Source organism: Carettochelys insculpta, chromosome 4 (genome assembly GCF_033958435.1).
Source record: "Carettochelys insculpta isolate YL-2023 chromosome 4, ASM3395843v1, whole genome shotgun sequence".
In the NCBI taxonomy this organism is placed as follows: Eukaryota; Metazoa; Chordata; order Testudines; family Carettochelyidae; genus Carettochelys; species Carettochelys insculpta.
In genome coordinates, this window is record NC_134140.1 from 7,561,119 (window position 1) to 7,582,326 (window position 21,208).

General features: G+C 49.2%; 1 protein-coding gene across 1 annotated transcript in view; it reads right to left on the reverse strand.

Annotated features, from left to right (window-relative positions):
* Window positions 1-21,208, reverse strand: part of LOC142012236 (uncharacterized) — a 94,407-nt gene that overhangs the window by 15,934 nt on the left and 57,265 nt on the right. The window contains exons 3-5 of the mRNA XM_074992087.1: window positions 13,927-13,989; window positions 11,195-11,290; window positions 8,109-8,249 (exon numbers count right to left, since the gene is read on the reverse strand). Coding sequence (XP_074848188.1) covers window positions 8,109-8,249; window positions 11,195-11,290; window positions 13,927-13,989 — 300 coding nt within the window. The remainder of the gene's footprint in view (window positions 1-8,108; window positions 8,250-11,194; window positions 11,291-13,926; window positions 13,990-21,208) is intronic.

The following is a 21,208-nucleotide window of genomic DNA, read 5'->3' on the forward strand; positions in this document are numbered from 1 at the left end:
ACCTTTGACAAATGGTAACAGAGCTGATCATGTTCTTCAATGTGCATTGATGTGCCTTTACCAACACTGCATTTCATTTGCCATTTTGTTGCCTAGTTGCCCAGTTTGAGGAGATCCCTTTGTAATACTCTTTGCAGTCTGTTTTAGACTTACAAAATTACAAGATAGTTGTCAGCTGCAAACTTTGCTGCTTCATTGTTTACCACATTCTCCAGATCGTTTATGAATACGTTGAACAGTACTGGTCCCAGTATGAGCATGAAGGCCAACATTGCTCATGGTGGTTTAAAACCAGATCAGCTAGAGCAGCGTGCAAAAGACCGAACAGGCTGGCGTGGTCTCATACGACACGCGTATGACAACTTTGAAGAGCTGTGACGCGTATGCCTCATTGATGCTCGTGAGAGGAAGAAAGCAGCAGCAGCAGCCACACCAACAGAGCCAGGACAATTCCCTTGCCCCCCCTGTGAACGCCCATGCCGTTCAAAGCTTGGACTCCTCAGCTACATGCGAGTCCACAGCCGATGAGCCTGTGCAAGCTCAAGATGTCATTGTCAGACATGACGGACTACCTACTACTGGTCCCAGTACAGGTCCTTGGTGGACCCAGCTATTTACCAGTATTATTCAAATGATCATAGGCTTGGGAACCCTGATATGCACCGTTGCAACACTCACATTATGGGAACTCTTCTATATTTACAAATAGCTTATTAACACATTTAGTACACCCCAACTCAATAAGGTGTATAGAGATACTACAGAATGTGCACATTCATATACTCACACTATCCCTTAAAATACAACCAGAAAGATTAGCCATCATCTTTCTAATGACCATCTTCTTTCCTCTCATCCCTTTCTCCCTCTGCCTAGAAACTGGGGTGTATCTTTGAGAATAGGTTATGCTGAGGCCACTAGATCTAATGCTCTTCCTTATCTGTATTTCCTCATCATATTAAGGCTGAGGTGTCCTCCTCTGGGCTGTTATATTAATTATTTCAACTTATTATGAGATAACATCAATTCATTGCAATGACACTCTCGTGGTTGGATGTTTTTTCCAAAAGCTGATGGTAGCTCATGTTTCCATGGTTGCTGATGTCACTAGGAACAACGTTCCCTCTTGTGATCTATTTCCAGTTCTCCAAAACTAAGGGGTTACCCTTGGGCCAATGTTCACACGCCTTCAGTCCTATGCTAATGCTAAAACCACTGCCTTGCATGAAACAGGCCTGAAGGTTCCTTGAATTATTGCTGACTATAATAAAGGCTGAACAGAACGAAGGCAAGGCAGTGAACATAATGAAGGCAAGCTGGCCTGGAAGAGTTCCAGAAGTCAGAACGTTGGATCCTTCAACCAAGGAAGCTGACGTTGTTAGGATTGGAGATTAGGTGAGAGAGATGCTTAAACGGTTAATAAATTGTTGAAATTCTTTTAGGCTTAGGCAAGGTCTACACTGCTGCAGTAAATCAACCGAAGGCACACAAGTCCAGCTATGTGAATAAGGTAGATGGAGTTGACATGCCTTCGGCTGAGTTACTGCTGGGTCTACGCTGCTGGGGGTTACTGGGAGAAAGTCTTCCATCAGCTTACCCTACTCTCCTTGTAGAGGATAAAGTACATGGGTTGACTGGAGAGTGATCTGTGGTTGATTTGGAGGGTCTTTACTAGACCCATTAAATCAACTGCTGGTGCATGGATCTCAGAGCCTTGATCCTGGCTGTGGTGGAGATCTAGCCTTACAAGTGTACTTTTTAACTCTTGTTTGCTTGTAAACCTTTCAGTATCTACTCCTTGACTTGAGATCAGGTCTAACCCTCGAGCCCCATCAGATGAAAAGACTAGCAGACAAACAATCACATCACATACAACCCTGTACCTTTAAATTTAATCCAGTATTGTGTGTTGTTTCTGACCTGAAGGGTGTGTGGGTGTGTGCGCCATTCACATGCCGTGCTGGACAAGAAGAATTAAAGGGAAAGGGGATCTCTTCTACTTGCATGTCTCTGAAAGAAGGAAGTCATCCTGTTACAGACTCACTTATTCAGCCCTGTTCTCCTACCAGTCTTCTTTGCTCACAGACCCCTGCATCCGTCCTTCCTCACTCTGCAAACCAGGACATGACATTTCAAGTTTAAATAAAACAGCCCAATTTCACCCTTCTTAAACACTGCAATTACCACAGCTGCTGTCTTCCGGAATGTGACATATTAATAATCAGGAGCTGTATTTTCCTGTCTGCTGGGATTTTTAGTAGATGTGAGTCCAAGACCTGATATCATCACATCTGAATCCCCTGGACCCAAACAAACCACACTTAAAGTGGATAAAGTTTTTTTTTAACCTTGACCCCTCTCTGAATAACCAGTCAGGACTACTCCGCAGAAAAACCACCGTCATCAGCAGAGTGTGACTGGGAGTCTTAACCCATCGGGCCGTAAGTGATTTGGGATTGGACAAGATCTATTTTTTTTATTTAATTTTTTTAATGTTTGACCCTTTGGCTAATCACTAAGAGAGGCCCTGGACAAAGTTTGGCTCTAATCCAAATTATCCTCACATGTGGAGGGTCATATCTGGGATTGGGGGCAAGGCTCATGATGCTGCCTCCCTCTGACCTGTCAAAACAGAACAAAGCTGGTTCTGTGGGAGGTGAAAAGGATTTTGACTTGGCTGTTTTAATTACTCTTGTAAATCCATTTCCACACGCACAAGAGACCATCTGAGGCCCGTTTCATACAATTTGAGACTGACTGTAACTAGCAGAAAGGAGAACAAAGCAAGCAGTCCTGTAGCTCCTTAAAGACTAACAATTTTATTTATGAGGTAATAAGCTTTCATAGGAAAGACCCACTTCTTCAGATTTTGGAGCAGAACAGGGTGTGCATGGGATGAGACCGAATACAGATTGCACCTCTTTAGTCTGGTACCCTCAGCATCCGACTGGTGCCAGATGAGAGAATATGCTGGGCCATGGGACGTCAATATTGTCTAGCAGCATTACCAACACTTCTACTGCTTCCTGGGCTCTTAAAATACATTTAGGAGTAAATTACAGTTAAATAACAGCACAGAACACTGACAGCCAGGCCTGGTGGATGGAAACAAACGATGGGATAGTAGGAAACTTGGCCACACCCATGATAAGTGGTTGTCCAGCTAACTAAAATCATGCTGGATTATGGATGTTGCTGGATGAGAGCGTGCTGGATGAGAGAGATTCAAGCTCTATTGGTATGCCCCAGTCTATGAGCTGACCATGGTGGGATATGATGCATGCTGTACTTTGTACTGTTTCATTGTATACTATAATAGTGTAAGCACAGAACATAAATAATTTTAAATACATGATTTTCATTCCCCTCAGGAGCTTGATAGCCTAGTGATTGCATTCTTCCAATGTCAACGAACAAGTGCCTCTCTGTATTGATCCTTAAGTACCTGCCAACCAGGGCTTGTTAGCTCCTCTATCAGCTAGCTGCTGGGTTAAATACAGTGGCAACGTAGCAAAAGGATGATTTGAACAGCACTGCGTAATTGATGGTTAAATATTAGAAATACCATTGGTGTTCTCCTAGAACTGAATGTGGATTCCTTTGCTACGGGTTGCCACGTTGCAGCATTGGACAGGGTGAAGTTAGCCACTAACCACAAGCGAAATGTGCTTTCCATCCTGGGAAACTTGTTAGCTCATCACTGCAAGTGATTTGATCTCTCAGAACAGCGTTAGTTGTTAGCTTTGCTGGTCTCTGCTAATGAATTATTTCGTTCTAGACTTGGGCACTTTGGTTCACATAAAAGAAAAAACTCCACATCATTGCCTGGAACTAGATCAGAGCAACTGGAGTTAGGTAAGTGCCCTCTGAGATACTTCCTAGGAGCCCCCAGGGTGGGTCGTTAGCCTGAGGTAGCTTTATCTGTGCCTGCCGGGATCTGTTTCTGCTTGGCTACTCCCATCCCATTTATTGCAGCTGAGACCATGAAGTAGCCACTGTGACTTCCTACCTTCTCCATGGGCTTTCTGTTGTCTTGGTCAGGTTCATGCTCTTGACGTCCACCATCCAGCTCCAACCTATGTCTGATCTTCTCTCCTGCCTCCCTTTTTACTCTTCCACTTACACTTCCATCCCTTTCTCCCACGTTCAACTCCATGCTTCCTTTTGTGCTCTCCCTTGTTCCTGAAATGCCCTCCTCATCCTGGTGCGCCAGCCCTACCATCCTACGTCAAACGGCTTCTGAGACCTTGCTTCTTTCTTTAGGGTCTTCCATGCCAACCACTTCCATAAAGTGCCTTTTCCAACTCACTGTAATAACCACTGCAAGCTGAGAACCACCCTTGACTTGCCCATCATGTCTGATTGGTGTCATTTGTCTAGCAACACTGACAATTCATCAGGACAGCTGCCCTATTTTCTACTTTGCCTTGCACTCCAGGAATAAGAGCAGTTGGAAGCCGATGTGCCGGGATAACATGAGTTCTCAGCGGATTCGGGCTGACAGGGAAGAAAATAGCAGAAATCCCAGGAGAGAACCTGTTCTTTCAAGGCTTCCTTCCCAACAGGGCAGACTCAAGGGGCTGAGTTATGCAAGCATCCAAACTTCAGAGCACTTAACTGAGCTACTGAATGTTATGATGCTTGCCTGCCTTCAACCTGGAGGTCTGAGGAAACCAGCTGAACATGTTCCATATGTAAAACCAATGCACAGGTATCACGGAGTAATGACCAATTCCTGCTTCTTCAAGGGAAAATCTGAGAGAAGAGAGGCCTTACACCATGCCCCAATGGTTGACCAGGGCTGCCAATTGGGGTGGGGGATGGGGAAAGGGAATAGTTACCCCGGGATGTGGTGATTTAAAAGACCTCTAGGTCACCACCCCTGCTATTGTGGCAGCAGTGGTGCCCAGAGCTCTGGGCCCTTTAAATTGTCACCAGACCCCACGCAGTACATCCTAGGCATGCTGAAGGAAGCACAGCATGGTCTGCTAGGAACTGAGAGCTGGCTGCCCCAGCCATACCCTTTCCACACAAGGCCCCACTCCTTCCAGGGGACCTGGAGTGGAGCCTCCCCCCATTGCCCAAGGCCCTGAAAAGTCTGTCACCAGCCCTGTGATTGACTGACTTTATTCCAGCCACATTCAGTGCTGGGGTAAGCAGGTACCACTGTGCTAATGTTAATAGAGATGCACCCATTTACACCAATGTCAAGGCTGGGCCCAACTTTGTTAGTTCTGCAGGAATGCAAGTTACCAACCTGAAAGCGCTTCATTGAGAAAAGCCCTCCCCCAGCTCACAGATTCTCCAACTCTTGATACCCTTGGTTCAAGATTGGCTGCCTCTTTTGGAATTTATACATCAACCAAACACAAGTATGGTAAAAGCTTTTCTTTTCCAGCATGTTGGAGGAATGGGGATTTGGGGGTTAATCAAACATTCCAGTTAGCTCAGAGGTTTCCTGGCCATTGGAATAATATATAATAAAACGAATAAAGTACAGGTTGAACCTCTCTAGTTTGCCCTACAAAAGCTCATCGCCTAATAAATTAAGACGAAAAAGCAGTCCAGTTGCACTTTGAAGACTAACAAAATAATTTATTAGGTGATGAGCTTTTGTGGGACAGACCCACTTCTTCAAAGTGCAACTGGACTACTTTTTTGTTTTGATAGAATACAGACTAACATGGCTATTTCTCTGTCACTATTCACCTAATAAATTATTTTGTTAGTTTTCAAAGTGCTACAGGACTGCATTTTTGTTTTGTGAAGATACAAAATAACAGGACCACCTCTCTCTGACCAGACCAGAGAGGTTCAATCTGTATAAACTATTACACTAGTACTCATCAACCCAGTAGCAGTGATGCAATGTAGAGTGGTTGGTTTCTTGAACCACTTAGGTGTTCACAGGTAAAGTTCTCTGTAGAGTAGGCTATATTATGACACTCCATAGCTGCGTCTACACGTGCACGCTACTTTGAAGTAGCGGCACCAACTTCGAAATAGCGCCCGTCGCATCTCCATGCGTCGGGCGCTATTTCGAAGTTAACTTCGACGTTAGGCGGCAAGACGTCAAAGTCGCTAACCTCATGAGGAGATAGGAATAGTGCCCTACTTCGACGTTCAACGTCGAAGTAGGGACCGTGTAGACGATCCGCGTCCCGCAACGTCGAAATTGCTGGGTCCTCCATGGCGGCCATCAGCTGGGGGGTTGAGAGATGCTCTCTCTCCAGCCCCTGCGGGGCTCTATGGTCACCGTGGGCAGCAGCCCTTAGCCCAGGGCTTCTGGCTGCTTCTGCGGCAGCTGGGGATCTATGCTGCAGGCACAGGGTCTGCAACCAGTTGTCAGCTCTGTGGATCTTGTGTTGTTTAGTGCAACTGTGTCTGGGAGGGGCCCTTTAAGGGAGCGGCTTGCTGTTGAGTCCACCCTGTGACCCTGTCTGCAGCTGTGCCTGGCATCCCTATTTCGATGTGTGCTACTTTGACGTGTAGACGTTCCCTCGCTGCGCCTGTTTCGATGTTGGGCTGAGCAACATCGAAGTTGAACATCGACGTTGCTGGCCCTGGAGGACGTGTAGACGTTATTCATCGAAATAGACTATTTCGATGTTGGCTGCACGTGTAGACGTAGCCCATATCATTACAGGCAGTGCATGGAGTACACTAAAAATACACTTACCACTAAAACTAGGTGGAACATAATGTAATCTTTCTTTGATGATTCAGAAGGCAGCTCAAGATCTTACAGTGCCTCAGAGCCATCATTATCAGCGTCAGCCGTCATTTTAGGTGTATAGAAGGGGTAGGCGATTGGGCTGAATCTGCATGGGCCCTGTGACACACGCTAGAACCTGCTTTTTTGAACAAATTCCTGATATCAGGTTCTTTACCTATCTTCTGCCCTCTTTTTGCATAAAAGTAGATGACAGAATGTGCAATTGTAATATACTAGATTTGTATTGGTCGGCAAAGCCAGTTAACAGATTTCTGGTTGGTAAGGTGCTAGATAACAGGGCTTTTACTGTATTCGGCTCAATATGGAGGAACTAGATGAAATTTAATAGCTTGTGGTATGCTGGTGGACAGATTTAGGTGGCCTAATGGTCCTGTCTGGTCAGAACCACTGTGAGCCTATGAATAGTCAGACCTCAGGACTGATGGCAAGAGCTTCTCAAAGGTCCTGGCTAGAGAGGTGTCATGCTGCAATGTGGGAGGGACTATGTTAATGGGATGAGAAGATGCCCTATGCATCTGTAGTGAGGACTTGGGCAACAGCGCTCTCCAATTAGACAGCCTTTAGCATGTTCATTCACCAGCCCACTGGATGCAAGAGAGAGCGTGGCTATCTCTCTGTGGGACACAGTCCTGTATCTTCTAGAGCAGCGGTTCCCAAACTTTTCAGCACCAGGCCCCCGTTTTGATTTATGAGAAACCGATACACCCCCCAACATCTTCTTCACCATCAGGCAGCCCCCCTTCAACAAAAAAATTCAATTTGTAACTTAAAATAAACACAAAACCTTGATATAAAAATGTTATTTAACATTAAAAATAAGCACAAATAGTTTTTCTTGGCCCCTTGCGGGTGTCTGGTGCAGCCTCAGCTGACCAGCAGCCTGAGCCCCATACCAGCCACCAGAGCTACCTGCCCCAGCTGCCCACCCGCCTGAGCCCTGTGCTTCCAGAGCCACCTGCCCAAGCCCTGCGCCACTGGGACCAGCCACCTGCCCACCCACCAGCAGCCCGAGCCCCACATTGCTGGGACCAGCCACCTGCCTGCCAGCCCAAGCCACCGAAGCCCAACGCTGCTGGGGCCAGCTGCCTGAGCCCTGCACTTCTGGATCCAGCTGCCTGCCCACCAGCTCGAGCTGCCTGAGCCCCACGCTGCTGGGGCCAGCCGCCCAAGCCCTGGGAGTCCCACAAGCTGGCCAGCTGCCCGAGTCCCATGAGCTGCCCATCCAAGCCCCTCCCCTCCCACAAAACCAGGCACTACCAGCTCCCCGCTCTTACTCGATCCCCATCCCCATCCCCCTCACCCGAGCCAGGCACCCCCAGACTCCCATCTAACCCCATCCTCCTCCTCCTTCCCTCCACCCACACTCACTCACCTTCACAGAAGGCTCCACGTGGGTCTTTGCCAGCTGCCGGCTTTTTATAGCAGCTGCACCGGGTCGCCCATGTAAAACGGCAGGGGCTGAGAGCCAGAAGCAAAGGCTGGATCTTTCTTTGAGGGGGGAGCGATGGGGAGGCTGGATCACCTCACGTCCCCCTGGAATTTCTTCATGCTCCCCCAGGGGGGCACACCTTGCAGTTTGGGAAAGTATGTTTTAGAACATTTGAACAGCCACACTGGGTTAGACCAAAGGTCCATCTAAACCAGCATCCTGTGTTCCAACAGCAAGTGGCTAGTGCCAGACAGAACAGGCAAGCATCAAACCATCCATGTCCTGTCACCTGCTCCCAGCTTCTGGCAAACAGGGACACCATCCCTGCCCATCCTGACTAATAGCCATTGACAGACCTATCTGCCATGAACTTATCTAGTTCTTTGTTGAACTATGTTCTAGGCTTGGCTTTCACAACATCCTCTGGCAAAGAGTTCCACAGGTTCACTGTGCGTTATGTGAAGAGATACTTCCTTTTGTTTGCTTTACACCTCGTGCCTATTCATTTCTAGGGATCTCTAGTTATGTTACAAGAAGGAGTAAATAACACTTCCTTACTTGTATTTAGTTTGGTGAGATCGGTCATGATTTTTACAGACCCCTATCACATAACCCCTTAGTCATCTCTTTGCAAGATGTCTCAGTCTTATTAATCTCTCCTGATATGGAAACTGTTCCAGACCCTTAACCATTCTTTGCCCTTTTCCAAACCTTTTCCAATTCCAGCATATCTTTTTCTGAGATGAGGTGACCACATCTGCATGCAGTATTCCAGATGTTCGTGTACTGCCGATTTATATAGCGCCTATATGACATTTTCTGTCTTGTACGGAGGGTGTCAGATTTTACACTCAATCAAACCAGGGCAAATCTGAATAACTCTATTAACGTCACTTATCTCAAATGCATACCAGTGTGACTGAGACTAGGCCACTCTGGGGCTGGGGAGAGGGGTTGCGAGTTTAGACACAATCCATATATGGGCTCCTTTCAGATGAAATCTTTTCTATTAAGTCTGGGCTTTGGCTGTGGTGTCTGCTCAGAGCAAAGGAAAAACAGCAACAAGATTCTGTTTTCTTTTAACCATTGAGACAGCTTGAATGACGATTGAAATACACCAGACAGAGATAGTATCAGAACCTTTAGACACCCTTGCAATGTGCTTTGGAAATATGAGTGACAAAAAGAATTTCCAGACTGCAGGAGAAAACAACAACTTGGCCATCACTGCAAACAAAAACCCAGAGCTCTTCCCCATGTCTCTGGAACAAGAGATAACTTTCTCATCTTGGCAGGACATTTTCTCTTTTCTTTATCCACACATGTTAAAGAAACTCAGCTCTGCCATCTCTCGGCCTTGGAAATGAGCCAAATCCTGCTCTGTCAACCTCCTGGAGTTTCATGAGTCCTTCACCGGTGTGAGCTGGAGGGACTCAGTTCTTAGTGTGAATCTGGAAGGAAGCTGATGTAAACGATGGTACAATGCTGGAAGACACTGTTTCATGAGCGCTAGCTGGGGCCAGGCAGTATATTATTGCATATGAGAACATTTACCCAGCGTAACTTGGGTCCTTTGCTCCATTGATTTTTATTTGTCTTTATTTAAATCATTACTCTGGGATGGGGATGGGGTTGGGGGATTCAGTACACAGGCTGTCCTGGGGAGGGAAGCCTACCCCAGCCTTCTCTCACCGTAGCAGCTTGGGGCCAGGTGAGAAGTGCCATTCCCTGGCTACTGCAGCTCCAGTGGGCACAGCTGGGAGAGGGATGCATGTCCCCTGATTGGGGTACATGCAGACAAACTCTCTGAAATGTGTAGTAGATAGCTGTCCCTTTCCCCCACCCTATACCCCTGTTGTCCCAAAAAGGTTACAGCTGTCCTGGTCCCCCATCTCTGGCTCCCTGCTGCCCTCCAGTGGTCTTTATATAGTATAACTGTCTCTCCGTTCCATCCCAAATCCCCCACTGCCTCCCATGTGGTCATTAGAGTACAGATTTCTCTTTCCATTTCACGAGAAACAGCCAAACTCCAGGCACATCCCATCATCCTGGCCCAGCCCAACCCTGACCTTGCTTTAAGGTGTGATAAGAGGAAGCTGTACACCAAATTTGGCAGTCCTCACTCTTACCGTTTAGGAGTTTTTCAAGAACCACATCAACGGACAGACATGCAAACGCAGACACCATCAGACAAGCGCTTTCAAACAAATACTCTGTGTCTACACATGCCCCTTCCTTTTGGAAAGGGCATGTTAATGAGTGGGTTTGAAAGATGCTAATGAGGTGCTGCAATGAATATGCAGCACCTCATTAGCATAATGGCAGCCGTGGCAATTCGAAAGTGTGGCTTTTCCAATCGGGCACAGCCCGTGGAGACACGACCTTCTGAAAGGATGCCCCAGTTTTCGAAAGCCCCTTCTTCCGATCACCAGTGGAGCTTTTCAAATTGCCTCGGCTGCCATTATGCTAATGAGGCACTGCATATTTGTTGCAGCGCCTCATTAGCATCTTTCGAACCCGCTCATTTACATGCCCCTTTTGAAAGGAAGGGGCACGTGTAGACCAAGCCATACTGTCTGTTCTTTATGTAACAAAAATGATATGAAGAAACACTATGCCCAGTCCCTGGTATCTGTGTTTCCTAACTCGCCATGACCATAAGCAGCCTCCTCACACAGATGCTGCTGGTTTGCTTGGTCGTTGCAGGTGCCTTGAAAAATTGAGGGGCTCACAGGTTCCTGAAAGGGACTCTACCCTATTTTTATATACTACTATGTAGAACCTGGGAAGATGTGTATTTTAAAGCCAGGGGAGCACTGTGGTTATCAGCTGCTCTAACCTCCTGTATAACACAGAGCATAGGATGTCCCCAAATCAATTCTAGCTTCCTGTTGTTATTCATGAGGGCAGTTGTGGGAGGATGGGGTGGGAAGTGGGACAAGCAGAGGCAAGGGATGGGAGTGTGCAAGGGTCACAAGCACCTCCCAGCATAGCCACCACTGCAGTCTCCATCAATGCAGCACACTCACCTTTGCGCCACTTCCTGGCTCGCGCCACTCTCGGACTGCACTGTTCTGGTGGAAGTGGGGACTTCCGCTGCACCCACTGGTAGAGGAGCAGCACTTCTGCAGGAAGAGGTGGGCAAGGCAGAAGGGGGGTGTGAGTGGAGCAGAGGTGGGGAGACTGGGCTGTGGGCAGAGCAGAGGTGGGGCATGGGAGGAGCATAGGTGGGAAGGAGGCGGGGCATGAGCTGAGCAAGAGGCGGGCAGGGCAGGGGCTTGTGGCTGGTGCCTGCCCTTGCATCCCTGCACTGGTGGCCTCGGGGGGGCTGGTGTGTTTGGGGGGTGCACAGACATGCTTTCCCACAGATGTTTCTGATGCCGATCACTGTCAGAGATTAAATGAACCCTTGCTCTGGTCTGGGATAAATTGTATGATCCTAAATGATCCTCAGAACTGAAATGCCAAACATCCGTGCACTACCCAGAGCTGTCCCGTACCTTTATCTGGCCCTGGTGAGTTCACATCTGGAGTAGTGCACCCAGTTCCGGGCCCCCCAGTATAGAAAGGATGCGGATGTGTTGGAGCAGGTCCAGCAGAGGGTAGCCAAAATGATGAGGGGGCTGGAGCACATGACCTGCGAGGAGAGGCTGAGAGATCTGGGTTTGTTTAGTGTGCAGAAGAGAAGAGCGAGGGGTGATTTGATAGCAGCCTTCAACGTCCTGAAGGGGGGCTGTAAAGACGACGGAGAGGGGCTGTTCTCAGTAGTGACGGATGGCAGAACAAGAAGCAATGGTCTCAAGTTACACTGCAGGAGGTCTAGGACGGACAGTGGGAAAAGCTATTTCACCAGGAGGGTGGTGAAGCACTGGAATGTATTGCCAAGAGAGGTGGTGGAATCTCCATCCCTAGAGGCTTTTAAGTCCCATTTTGACAAAGTCCTGGCTGGCATGATTTAGTTGTGGTTGGTCCTGCTTTGGTCAGGAGGCTGGACACAATGACCTCCTGAGGTCTCTTCCAGCCCTAGAATTCAGCTCTCTGCCTCCTGCAGCAAACACTTCTCCAATAAAACTCTTTACCTCTGGCCGTGTGATGGACTGTGTGGAAGACAGCACATAAAATGATTTGAAGAGATTTACTCCACTGGGTTAATTTCTCCACTGGGTTAATTTCCACATGTCTGGGTGTAATCGAGAGAGTTGTCCCCTGACGCTTGGATATTTTCAGGCCTGCACATCAATATTAATGCAAACTTTTTACTCAGCATCATTTTTAACCACAGCAATAAAAGGCAGTATCATTAATTACAGAGGCTGCTTCTAATCACAAACCACACATGACAGGCTGAAGACCGCTATGCTGCTGCTGAATGTAAATACAGCAAATTAGGAGAGGCTGTTTGTCAGATAGTAATCAGTGATGAAAACGTACGTCTTCCTAGCATGAAAAGGGCCAGGTTGGCCTTTGTAACTGATAGCAAGATAGGTTTACAGATATCAACTCCATAACAAATTGTTGTAGGAAATGTCGCCTCCTTCTCTTTGGGGCTGCACTAAGTAATCCCAAAATGCCAATAGAGTTGATAGCGACATAGTACAGAGCTTGTAAGACTCACTGTTATATCCTGCTTTTTTGCAGTACTTTACAAAGGAGTGAAATATCATTTTCCCCATTTTACAAATTGGGAAACTGAGGCACAGACTGGGGAGGTGATTTGTTCCAGTGTCACCCGGCAGGCTTGTGTCGAAGCTGGAATGGTAATTCAGGTATCCTGAGTATCACTGCTATGTTCTATCCCCGAGGCCGCACTACCCACCTCTAATATGCCCTTTCTACCTAAATCTTACTATATGCTTTAGAAACGGGCTCCAATACGTCCATCCATCTGTGAGTCCGTTTGTTCAAGAACTCCTCCTAAACAGTAAGAGCTAGGATCACCGAAGTTGGTATGCGTCTTCCTCTTATCACAACTTAAAGCAAGGTAAGGATCTGGTTGTGCCAGGACAATGGGATGTCCCTGGAATTCAATTGTTTCTCATAATACAGAAAGGGAGGGAGTCTGGGAGGAGGGACAGTCATACTGTAGAATGAGCACAGAGGGAGCAAAGAGTCAGAAACGGGGACCAGGACAACTATAAACCCATTAGGCCAACAGAGGTCAGAGGTGGAGAAAGGGGCAGATATCTCCTATATATTTCAGAGAGTATCTCTGCCCTTTGGGTGGACCTGTAACCCCCTATCTCAGTACCTGCAAATGGGACACACCATCAGTGTTCCCTCTAACATGTCCATCCATGTTCAGAATAAATTTTATGAGCACTGAGGCATGTGCAGGTGTGCACCACCCATAGAAACCCACTCTGCTGGCTTTGGGAAGCTGCGAGTGCTCTGGTAATCGACTGGGCAGCATGGGAATCTCTCCTGGTGGCTTCTCAAGCACTCAGTTTACCGGGAATACCACAGCCTGTCTCAGTCCAGCGACAAATGAGGCAGGGATCCCACGGACTGCAGCCTCCCTCATTACAGAACCTTATTTCATCCACAGAGCAGCTCCGTCCTACATACTGAGTGAGGCAGGGTCCTGTTGTAAAAACAGGACAGGGTCATGCATGTACTTAATCATCATACTGTAATGCTTACCGCCAAAGGAGCTGAGTTCAGCTGGCATTGGACACCTTCATTCTGGGTTTTCCTAACTCCTAAGTGTTCCACGATGCAACTTGAATAATGCTTTTTCCACATAGGCCTTTTTTCTATTTACCCTGGATGGTGAATTCCTCAGGGCAGAGGATTAGATCGTACACCTGGAGGGTCTTGTGCACACCTGTGTCAAATTACATTAAGACAACAGGTGTCAGCCCAAAACACTTCATTCAAGCTCCCAGACTGAGGGTCAAATTATACCCCACTGGAATATAAATCTGGACAAAATCTGGTTTTGTGACCATCCGTTCCATTTTGGCTGGGACAGCCCCTTATTTTGGGTGCCAGGAAGGCATCCCAATTTATTTTAACAAAGGGGCTAATTGTCCCATATTCACACAGGGGAATGGCTGCCACCCCATTCCCAGCTCCTCACGGTGGCTTGGGGAAGCCGGGAGTAGCACCCGCATGGGGAGGTCCCCAGTGGGGCTGCAGCCTTATTCCTGGTGCCCCAAGGCCTGGGACAGCCAGGAGCCACAGTTGCCCCCTGCAGCCAGAGAGCACCTCCCCTCCACCAGGAGAATGGTGACCCCCCAGGGCAGCCACCGCCTGAGTACGCTGACCATCCATCCCATTTTGGCTGGGACAGTCCACTATTTCAGGCACCAGGAAGGCATCATCCCCCACACCTTAGAACGTCCCTTATTTAGTCTAGGGAAGTATGGTCACCCTAAGACAGGTAGCAAATGCAGAAAGCAAAAAAAAAGGCACAGAGTCTAGAGAAAGTTTCCCTGAATATAGGATGTGAACAATAGCAAGGACAAGGTGCCACCTGCAGCCGACACTTTCCTGGCTTGTTTCATCTTAAAACTGACAAGGTACCTGCACATCATGTAAATATAACTGGTGAGCTTCAGAGCACTAGCATTATTGCCCTCCTCCATTTATAGGCTGACAGGAAATACTTAGCAACACCGTTCCCCCGACAATCCACATCCCATTTTTGCCATCTGCCTTTGCAGTGAGGAACAGTGCAGTGAGCACGTGCGCCTCTGATGTGACTGTCTAGTTGTCCCTTGTGTCTGAGCAGGTTTGTGCGAGTTCTTGCAAGTAAATAGGTTCTCTTCTCTCCTGGTATCTGCAGTGTTTCCTGGAGCATTGTATCATGGCGGCTTGACAGGTCTGTCTCAAACTCTGGTTTAGCCCAGCTTTCTGTTTACAGACCGACTCTAATTGCTCTAAAAATCCACGCTGCATATATTTGGGACACGAGTGCAGTTTGCTCAGCAGACACATTTGGGGGTAAACACCTCACTTATTCAGCTTGTTCATGGAAAGCAAACAGCCAAGCAAAAAAACAGGGATGTATCAGTGCCAGATGGTAGAGTGGTTTGGTACTCATGCTGTGTGGGAGCATATTCCAGTGTAAGGATGTATAGCTGCAGAGACCAAAAGTCATCTGCCGTTTTGGAGGAAGGGTGGTGTTTGCAGTGTTGCCAGCTTTTATTATTTTTCTTGTGAGAAGATGCAGGTTTTTAAAGCCCCTGCTCCTGGAGTCATGTTATTTTGAGATTGTTAAAAGTTTCCAGCCCTGGTGGTTGTGAAGAAAGCATTGAAAACGTGACCACCCCAGTGTAACCTCAAGGTTCAAACATCAGAGCCAGGCAATTAAAAAGAACCACACCTATAATTTTTAAAATTCTCCCTGAGGTCAGGAGTCCCTGACTCATGGTTTTTGAGCCCTTGGAGTTGGCAATACTGGCTCTGGGCAGCTGGGGACAGAACATCATCATAGGTTGCAGTTTTTGCTGTAGATTCTTGTTGCTGTGTCACCAGCAACAACAGTCAAATAAGAATCAGAGAGGTGGCCGTGTCAGTCTCTATCTTTGAGAACAACAAGAAGTCCTGTGGCACCTTATAGACTAACAGATGTTTTGGAGCATAAGCTTTCGTGGCCCAAGACCTGCTTCATCAGATGCATTAGTCAAATAAGAGTTCTCCTTGTCTTAAGAGCAACTCAGACCCCACAATGCTGGGCAGCCTTAAAAATAGAGGCAGACAGACAAGATTCCTGGGTTCTGCTTTGGCTCTATTGCTGCCTGGGTGAGCTTGGCCTATATCTGTAACTGCTCTCTGCCTCTCTTTGCCACCTCCAGACCAAGTGCTATAATCCTCACAGGCAGGACCATCTGGGGGTGTGATGAGAGTTTAATGATTGTGAAGAAGCTCTGGGGAGTATCATGCTGATGCTCTTTTAACACAAGCTACAGTAGCTGGCCTGACCACCGTAGCCCATAGAGCCCTGTAATTAATTGAATTAAATGAGTCATCCCTTAGAGAATCAGGCCACACCTGGCATCAAAATAAACTGCGAGCTTTGCAAGATGGGGTTGGAGTGTAAGTGGACAGCACCTTGAGTCCATCTACACTGCAAACATGACAAGTACAGCACCGGTAGGCATACCCATGGCTAGTTTTCACCTACCTATCACAGCTAACAATAGCAATAGAGCTGTCACAGTCCTGAGTCCAGCCTCGCTTAGCAACCACAGCACCTATTCAGGGTCCCCGGCCGACTCGTATTGCAGGGTCCCCAGCTGGCTCGTACCTACGCTGACGTCGGTCCCACCACGTCGATGCTGCCAGGTCTCTCCTTGTGACGCTGGGTGCCCTATGCAGCCCAAGCTCCCTCCCCGCTGGGGAACTGGGCAGCGGCTCTGCAGGGCGGGGGCTGTGGGGGTAGGATGGGGCAGAATGGGGAGGGAAAGGGTAGAATGGGGAGCAGTGCAGCCCATCAGTGCTCTGGGTTGGGAGGTAGGGCAGGGGGCGAAGAGATTAGGGCCACCAGAGCAAGGTGTGGGAGAGGGCTGAGGGATTCAGCTGCTGGGGCTGGGAGGCAGATCAGGATGGCTGAGGGGCCGGGGCTTTGGGCTGGGGGGCTGGGAGGCGGAGTGAGGGGCATGGAGGAGCCAGGGGATTGTGTGGCTTCATCCAGGAGGCAGAGCACAGGCCAGGGCATTGGCGCTGCCTGAGGCTCTGCTGTCCTCCAGATGTGCTAGGAACACACAGGCACTACTTAACTTGGGGCGAAGTGGGGCCCTACACAGCTGTGCACTCTGCTCCTCCTGGGGAGAGCCCCTGCCGTGCTGTTGTTCCCCTCCCTTGCTCGGCAAGGGTTAGCCTGGCTACCTAATCACATCCCAACGTAGCGTGTCCATGAGCCCCGGCGGGAAACGGCCGTCGCAATAATGAGCTGATGGAAAGCAGACGGGTCAGCCGCGCAACAGCCCCCACCGCAGCACCGTGCTGAAGGCCCCTCCGTGGGCTGCTCCATGGCCTTGCAAGCTGTGGACCGTGGAGAATTGTGGGATTAAAAAGGAAACCAAAACACGCCGCAAGGGCTTGGCCCCACCGGGATGCTGAGGGCTTGTCTGCACAATTCGTCCGCAGCAGGCGGGGTGCGAAGCTGCTGCGCATGTCGGGTGTGTCTCAGCGTGACTAGAAACCCGCTGCTGGCACTTGCGCGCTGACAGAGCCGTCCCATCCAAAGGACGAGGTGGGGCGGCTGCTGGGGCCCTGCGGTGGCCGCACCGGTTGTCCTACGAATGGGAGAGGAGAGGATTACCGGGGCAGGGTGCAAGTCGGGGCAGACAGCAGCAGCAACAGGGGGTCACACAAGCAGCTACCTCCACCACAGCCTCTCAACCCTCTGTGCCTGGCATGTCCGTGGCAGCGGGAAGCAGCCTCCGTTCCCAGCCGCCCACGGACAAGAGGGGCTCAGTGGGCCGGGAGGGCACAGCAAAGCGTAGCAGGCTGCCATTGGTGCTGCGTGGTGAGGCCACGCTGGTTGGGGAGGGAGTCAGGGTGGAGCAGGGAAGGGCCAAGGCCTGCAGTGTGGTAGGGGGGTTGGCCGGGGCCTTGCCTGCCTCCTCGGGACAGCCTGGCACACAGAATGGTTCATTGCAACATAGGCTTCTCCACAGGAAAGGATAGCTCAGTGGTTAGAGCATTGGCCTTATAAAACCAGGGTTGTGAGCTCAGTCCTTTACGAGGCCACCGAGGGGTCTGGGACAAAGAAAAAAATATCTACCAGGGATGGTGTTATGGGTCTTGCTGTGAGCGCAGGTGACTTAATGATCCTTCCGTCTCTGTGAGACAGGTATATCTCCATATAAATACACACGGATGCAGCTGAGCTCTGGGACTTCCTGCCTCACAGGGTCCTACAGCCTGGCCTCTAGCTAGGGTTGCCAGATGTCCTGCAATGCATGGGACTGACCTGAATTGTTCTGCATCCCCATTTATGCAAAAAATGTCCAGCACGACATTTTTGCATAAATGGGTGCTGCAGGACTTGCTGGGAATTCCCTGCCCTAGCCAGGTTCCCATGGCTGGGGCTGCCAACAGAGGCCACTGGGGATCCCATACCTCGTCCTCATAAGTTTTCCAAGAATCTGGCAACCCTACATCCAACCTAAGTCCAGAACACTGCATTGCAATGAAGCAGACCTGTATGGGGTGTCTATTTGCAGTGTAGACACACCCAGAGCCTGCCAAGGGCTAGTACTTTGGCAAACTATAAATTTAAAAGGGAGCAGTTCCACCACAATAACACCCTTTGTGGATGCGTTTATTTATAGTGAGAGTGGCACTCATTTGGTTGATCATGATATACTATGGAAGTGATTTAAGCCATGTTCACTCTGAATATGAGTACGTCTACACTGCCAAAAGAATCCCGCCAGCGTGATTCTCAGAGGCTGGGTTAATGGACTTGGGGCTAAAAATAGCAAGGCAAATGCTCCTGGTGAAACTGGAGCCTGGGCTCTGATGTCCACCCCGCCTCCCCGGCACCAGGTGTAGAGTGGCCACACAGGGGTTGAATTCAGTTAATCCGGATTATTTTTTCTCAGCATCCCTAATAGCTACAAACTGGCACTTCAAGCAGCATCGCACCTACATTGTGATGCTACCAACAAGGACTTTGTCCCAAGGTATAATGGCCAGGCGGGACTTCCTGAACTGCTCGTTGAGACGGTCTCCATCAGGAGATGGGTGAATTTCTGACTGCATCCTTTAAAACATAGAAATCACCACACTTTTCATCACTCTACTGAATTTAATTAACATTTAAAGAAACCTAGAAGATCCCTTCTTCACATGAAGGCATGAATAATTGGCTGCTGTCTTTCTACCTGGCAGAGCAGATCTCTGATGCAATACAGAGATGCACTAATTTGTTTTTCATTTTATCGTCACCCCTAGGACAGTAGTGGGCAGCCTGTGGGTTCCACCTGCTGCTCACAGACAGACCCCATCTGCCCCCTCCCTCACACGCCTCTTGCACACTTGTGCACTGGAGCCCCACACTTCTTGCTCTGCCCGCCCCCCACCCCCGGCACTTTGAGCACACTCTGTCTTCAGTCCTGCCCCTCCCTTCCAGAGCTTGAGCACTGCAAATCAGCTGTTCACAGTGCTCCAAAAGTGCTGGGAGAGAGGGAGGGCAATCAGTTCCCCTGTGCACAAGAAGCATGTGGGGGAGGGGGGCAGACAGGGGGGTCCACAGGCCACAAGTGGAACCCCAGGGGGCCACAGACAGCAGGTTGCCCACCTGCAGCCTACTGAGACAAAGGCCACTCAAGCACCTCACTCATGTCTTGGTTGCCCGTTACTGCTCCAGGAGGGCCAGTCACAGACCAAGATCCCATTGTGCTAAGGGCTGTAAGACACAGACCAAAAAGCCAGTCCCTGTCCCCAGGAGTTTGCCATCTAGGAACAAGATCGGAGCCAACAGCTGGATGTAGACAGATGGGGGAGTACAAGCAAACAAGGGGATGACACTCATCCATGTGATGGGCCATGGGCCCAGCCCAGCAGCAGTGTGCATGTTGTCAAGAGTTTGACAGGCATGACAGCGGAGCAGAGTGCTGAGGAAGGACTGGTGGGTGGGTAATGAGGTGGTGCTGTGGGTGACTACAGGGGGCTCCTCCCCAGCATGCAGCCTGGCAGGAGGTGGGAGCCCATAGCTGTTTGGAAATGTAACCAGTGGGCGACAGAAGCTGTATCATGGGCTCTATGGTGAACGAGAGTCGATAGGCAGATGATAGCTGGGAGCACATTTCCCACCACTCTCACTCTCCTCCGCCCTCGCCCATGACCTCTGCTTAGAGACACAGCATTGGAAGAGACTCAGGAGGTCATCGACTCCAGCCCCCTGCTCAAAGCAGGACCAATCCCAACGAAATCAACCCAGCCAGGGCTGCATCCAGCCAGGACTTAAAAACCTCTAGAGACGGAGATTCCACCACCTCTCCAGGCAACGCAACCCAGTGCTTCACCACCCTCCTGGTGAAATAGCTTTTCCTAATATCCAACCTTGACCTCCCCCACCACAATTTGAGACCATTCCTCCTCCTTCTGTCATCTGTCACCACTACATACACGCTCTCTCCATCCTCTTTAGAACCCCCCTGCAGGAAGTTGAAGGCTGCTATCAAATGCCCACTCACTCTTCTCTTCCCTATACTATATAAGCCCAAGCTCCTCAGTTTCTCCTCAGGCTTGTCTACACTAGCCCCTCCTTCTAAGGGGACCTGTAAACGAGCCAGATCAATGAATAGCAATGAGGTGCTGCGCTGTATAAGCAGCACCTGATTAGCAAACTTCGCTGGTGCTGACTTCAAAGTACTGGCAAGCCCTGTAGCTGTGGACACTGCAGAGTACCCGTGCTACTTCGAAATTCCCTTACTCCCAAAACGTTTAGTGTAGACGAGCCCCTCTTGAGTCTTGTGCTCCAGCCCCCTAATCATTTTTGTCACCCTCCGCTGGACTATCTCCAGTGCATCCACTTCCTTTTTCTAATGGGGGCCCAGAATTGGACACAATATTCCAGATGCAGCCTCACCAGTGCCAAAGAAAGGGGAATAATCACTTCTCTAGCTCTGCTGGCAGGGCTCCTCCTAATATACCCCAATATGCAATTCGCTTCTTGGATACAAAAGCACATTGTTGGCTCCTGTCTAGTTTCTCATCCACTGTAATCCCCAGGTCCTTTTCTGCACAAACGCTGCTTAGCTAGTCAGTCCCCAGCCTGCAGCAGTGCATTGAATTTTTCCATCCCAAGTGCAGGACTCTCTGCTTGTCAAACCTCATCAGATATACGTTAGACCAGTCCTCCAATTTGTCTAGGTCTTCCTGGTCCCCATCCCTACCCTCCACTGTCTCTTTCTTCCCACAGTTTAGTGTCATCTGCAAATATGCTGATGGTGCAATACACTCCCTCAGCTAGGTCACGAATAAAGATGTTAAAGAAAACCAACCCCAGGACCGAGCATTGAGGCACTCTGCTTGATATCAATGGCCAACCAGACATCAAGCCATTGAACCCGGCAATCTAGCCA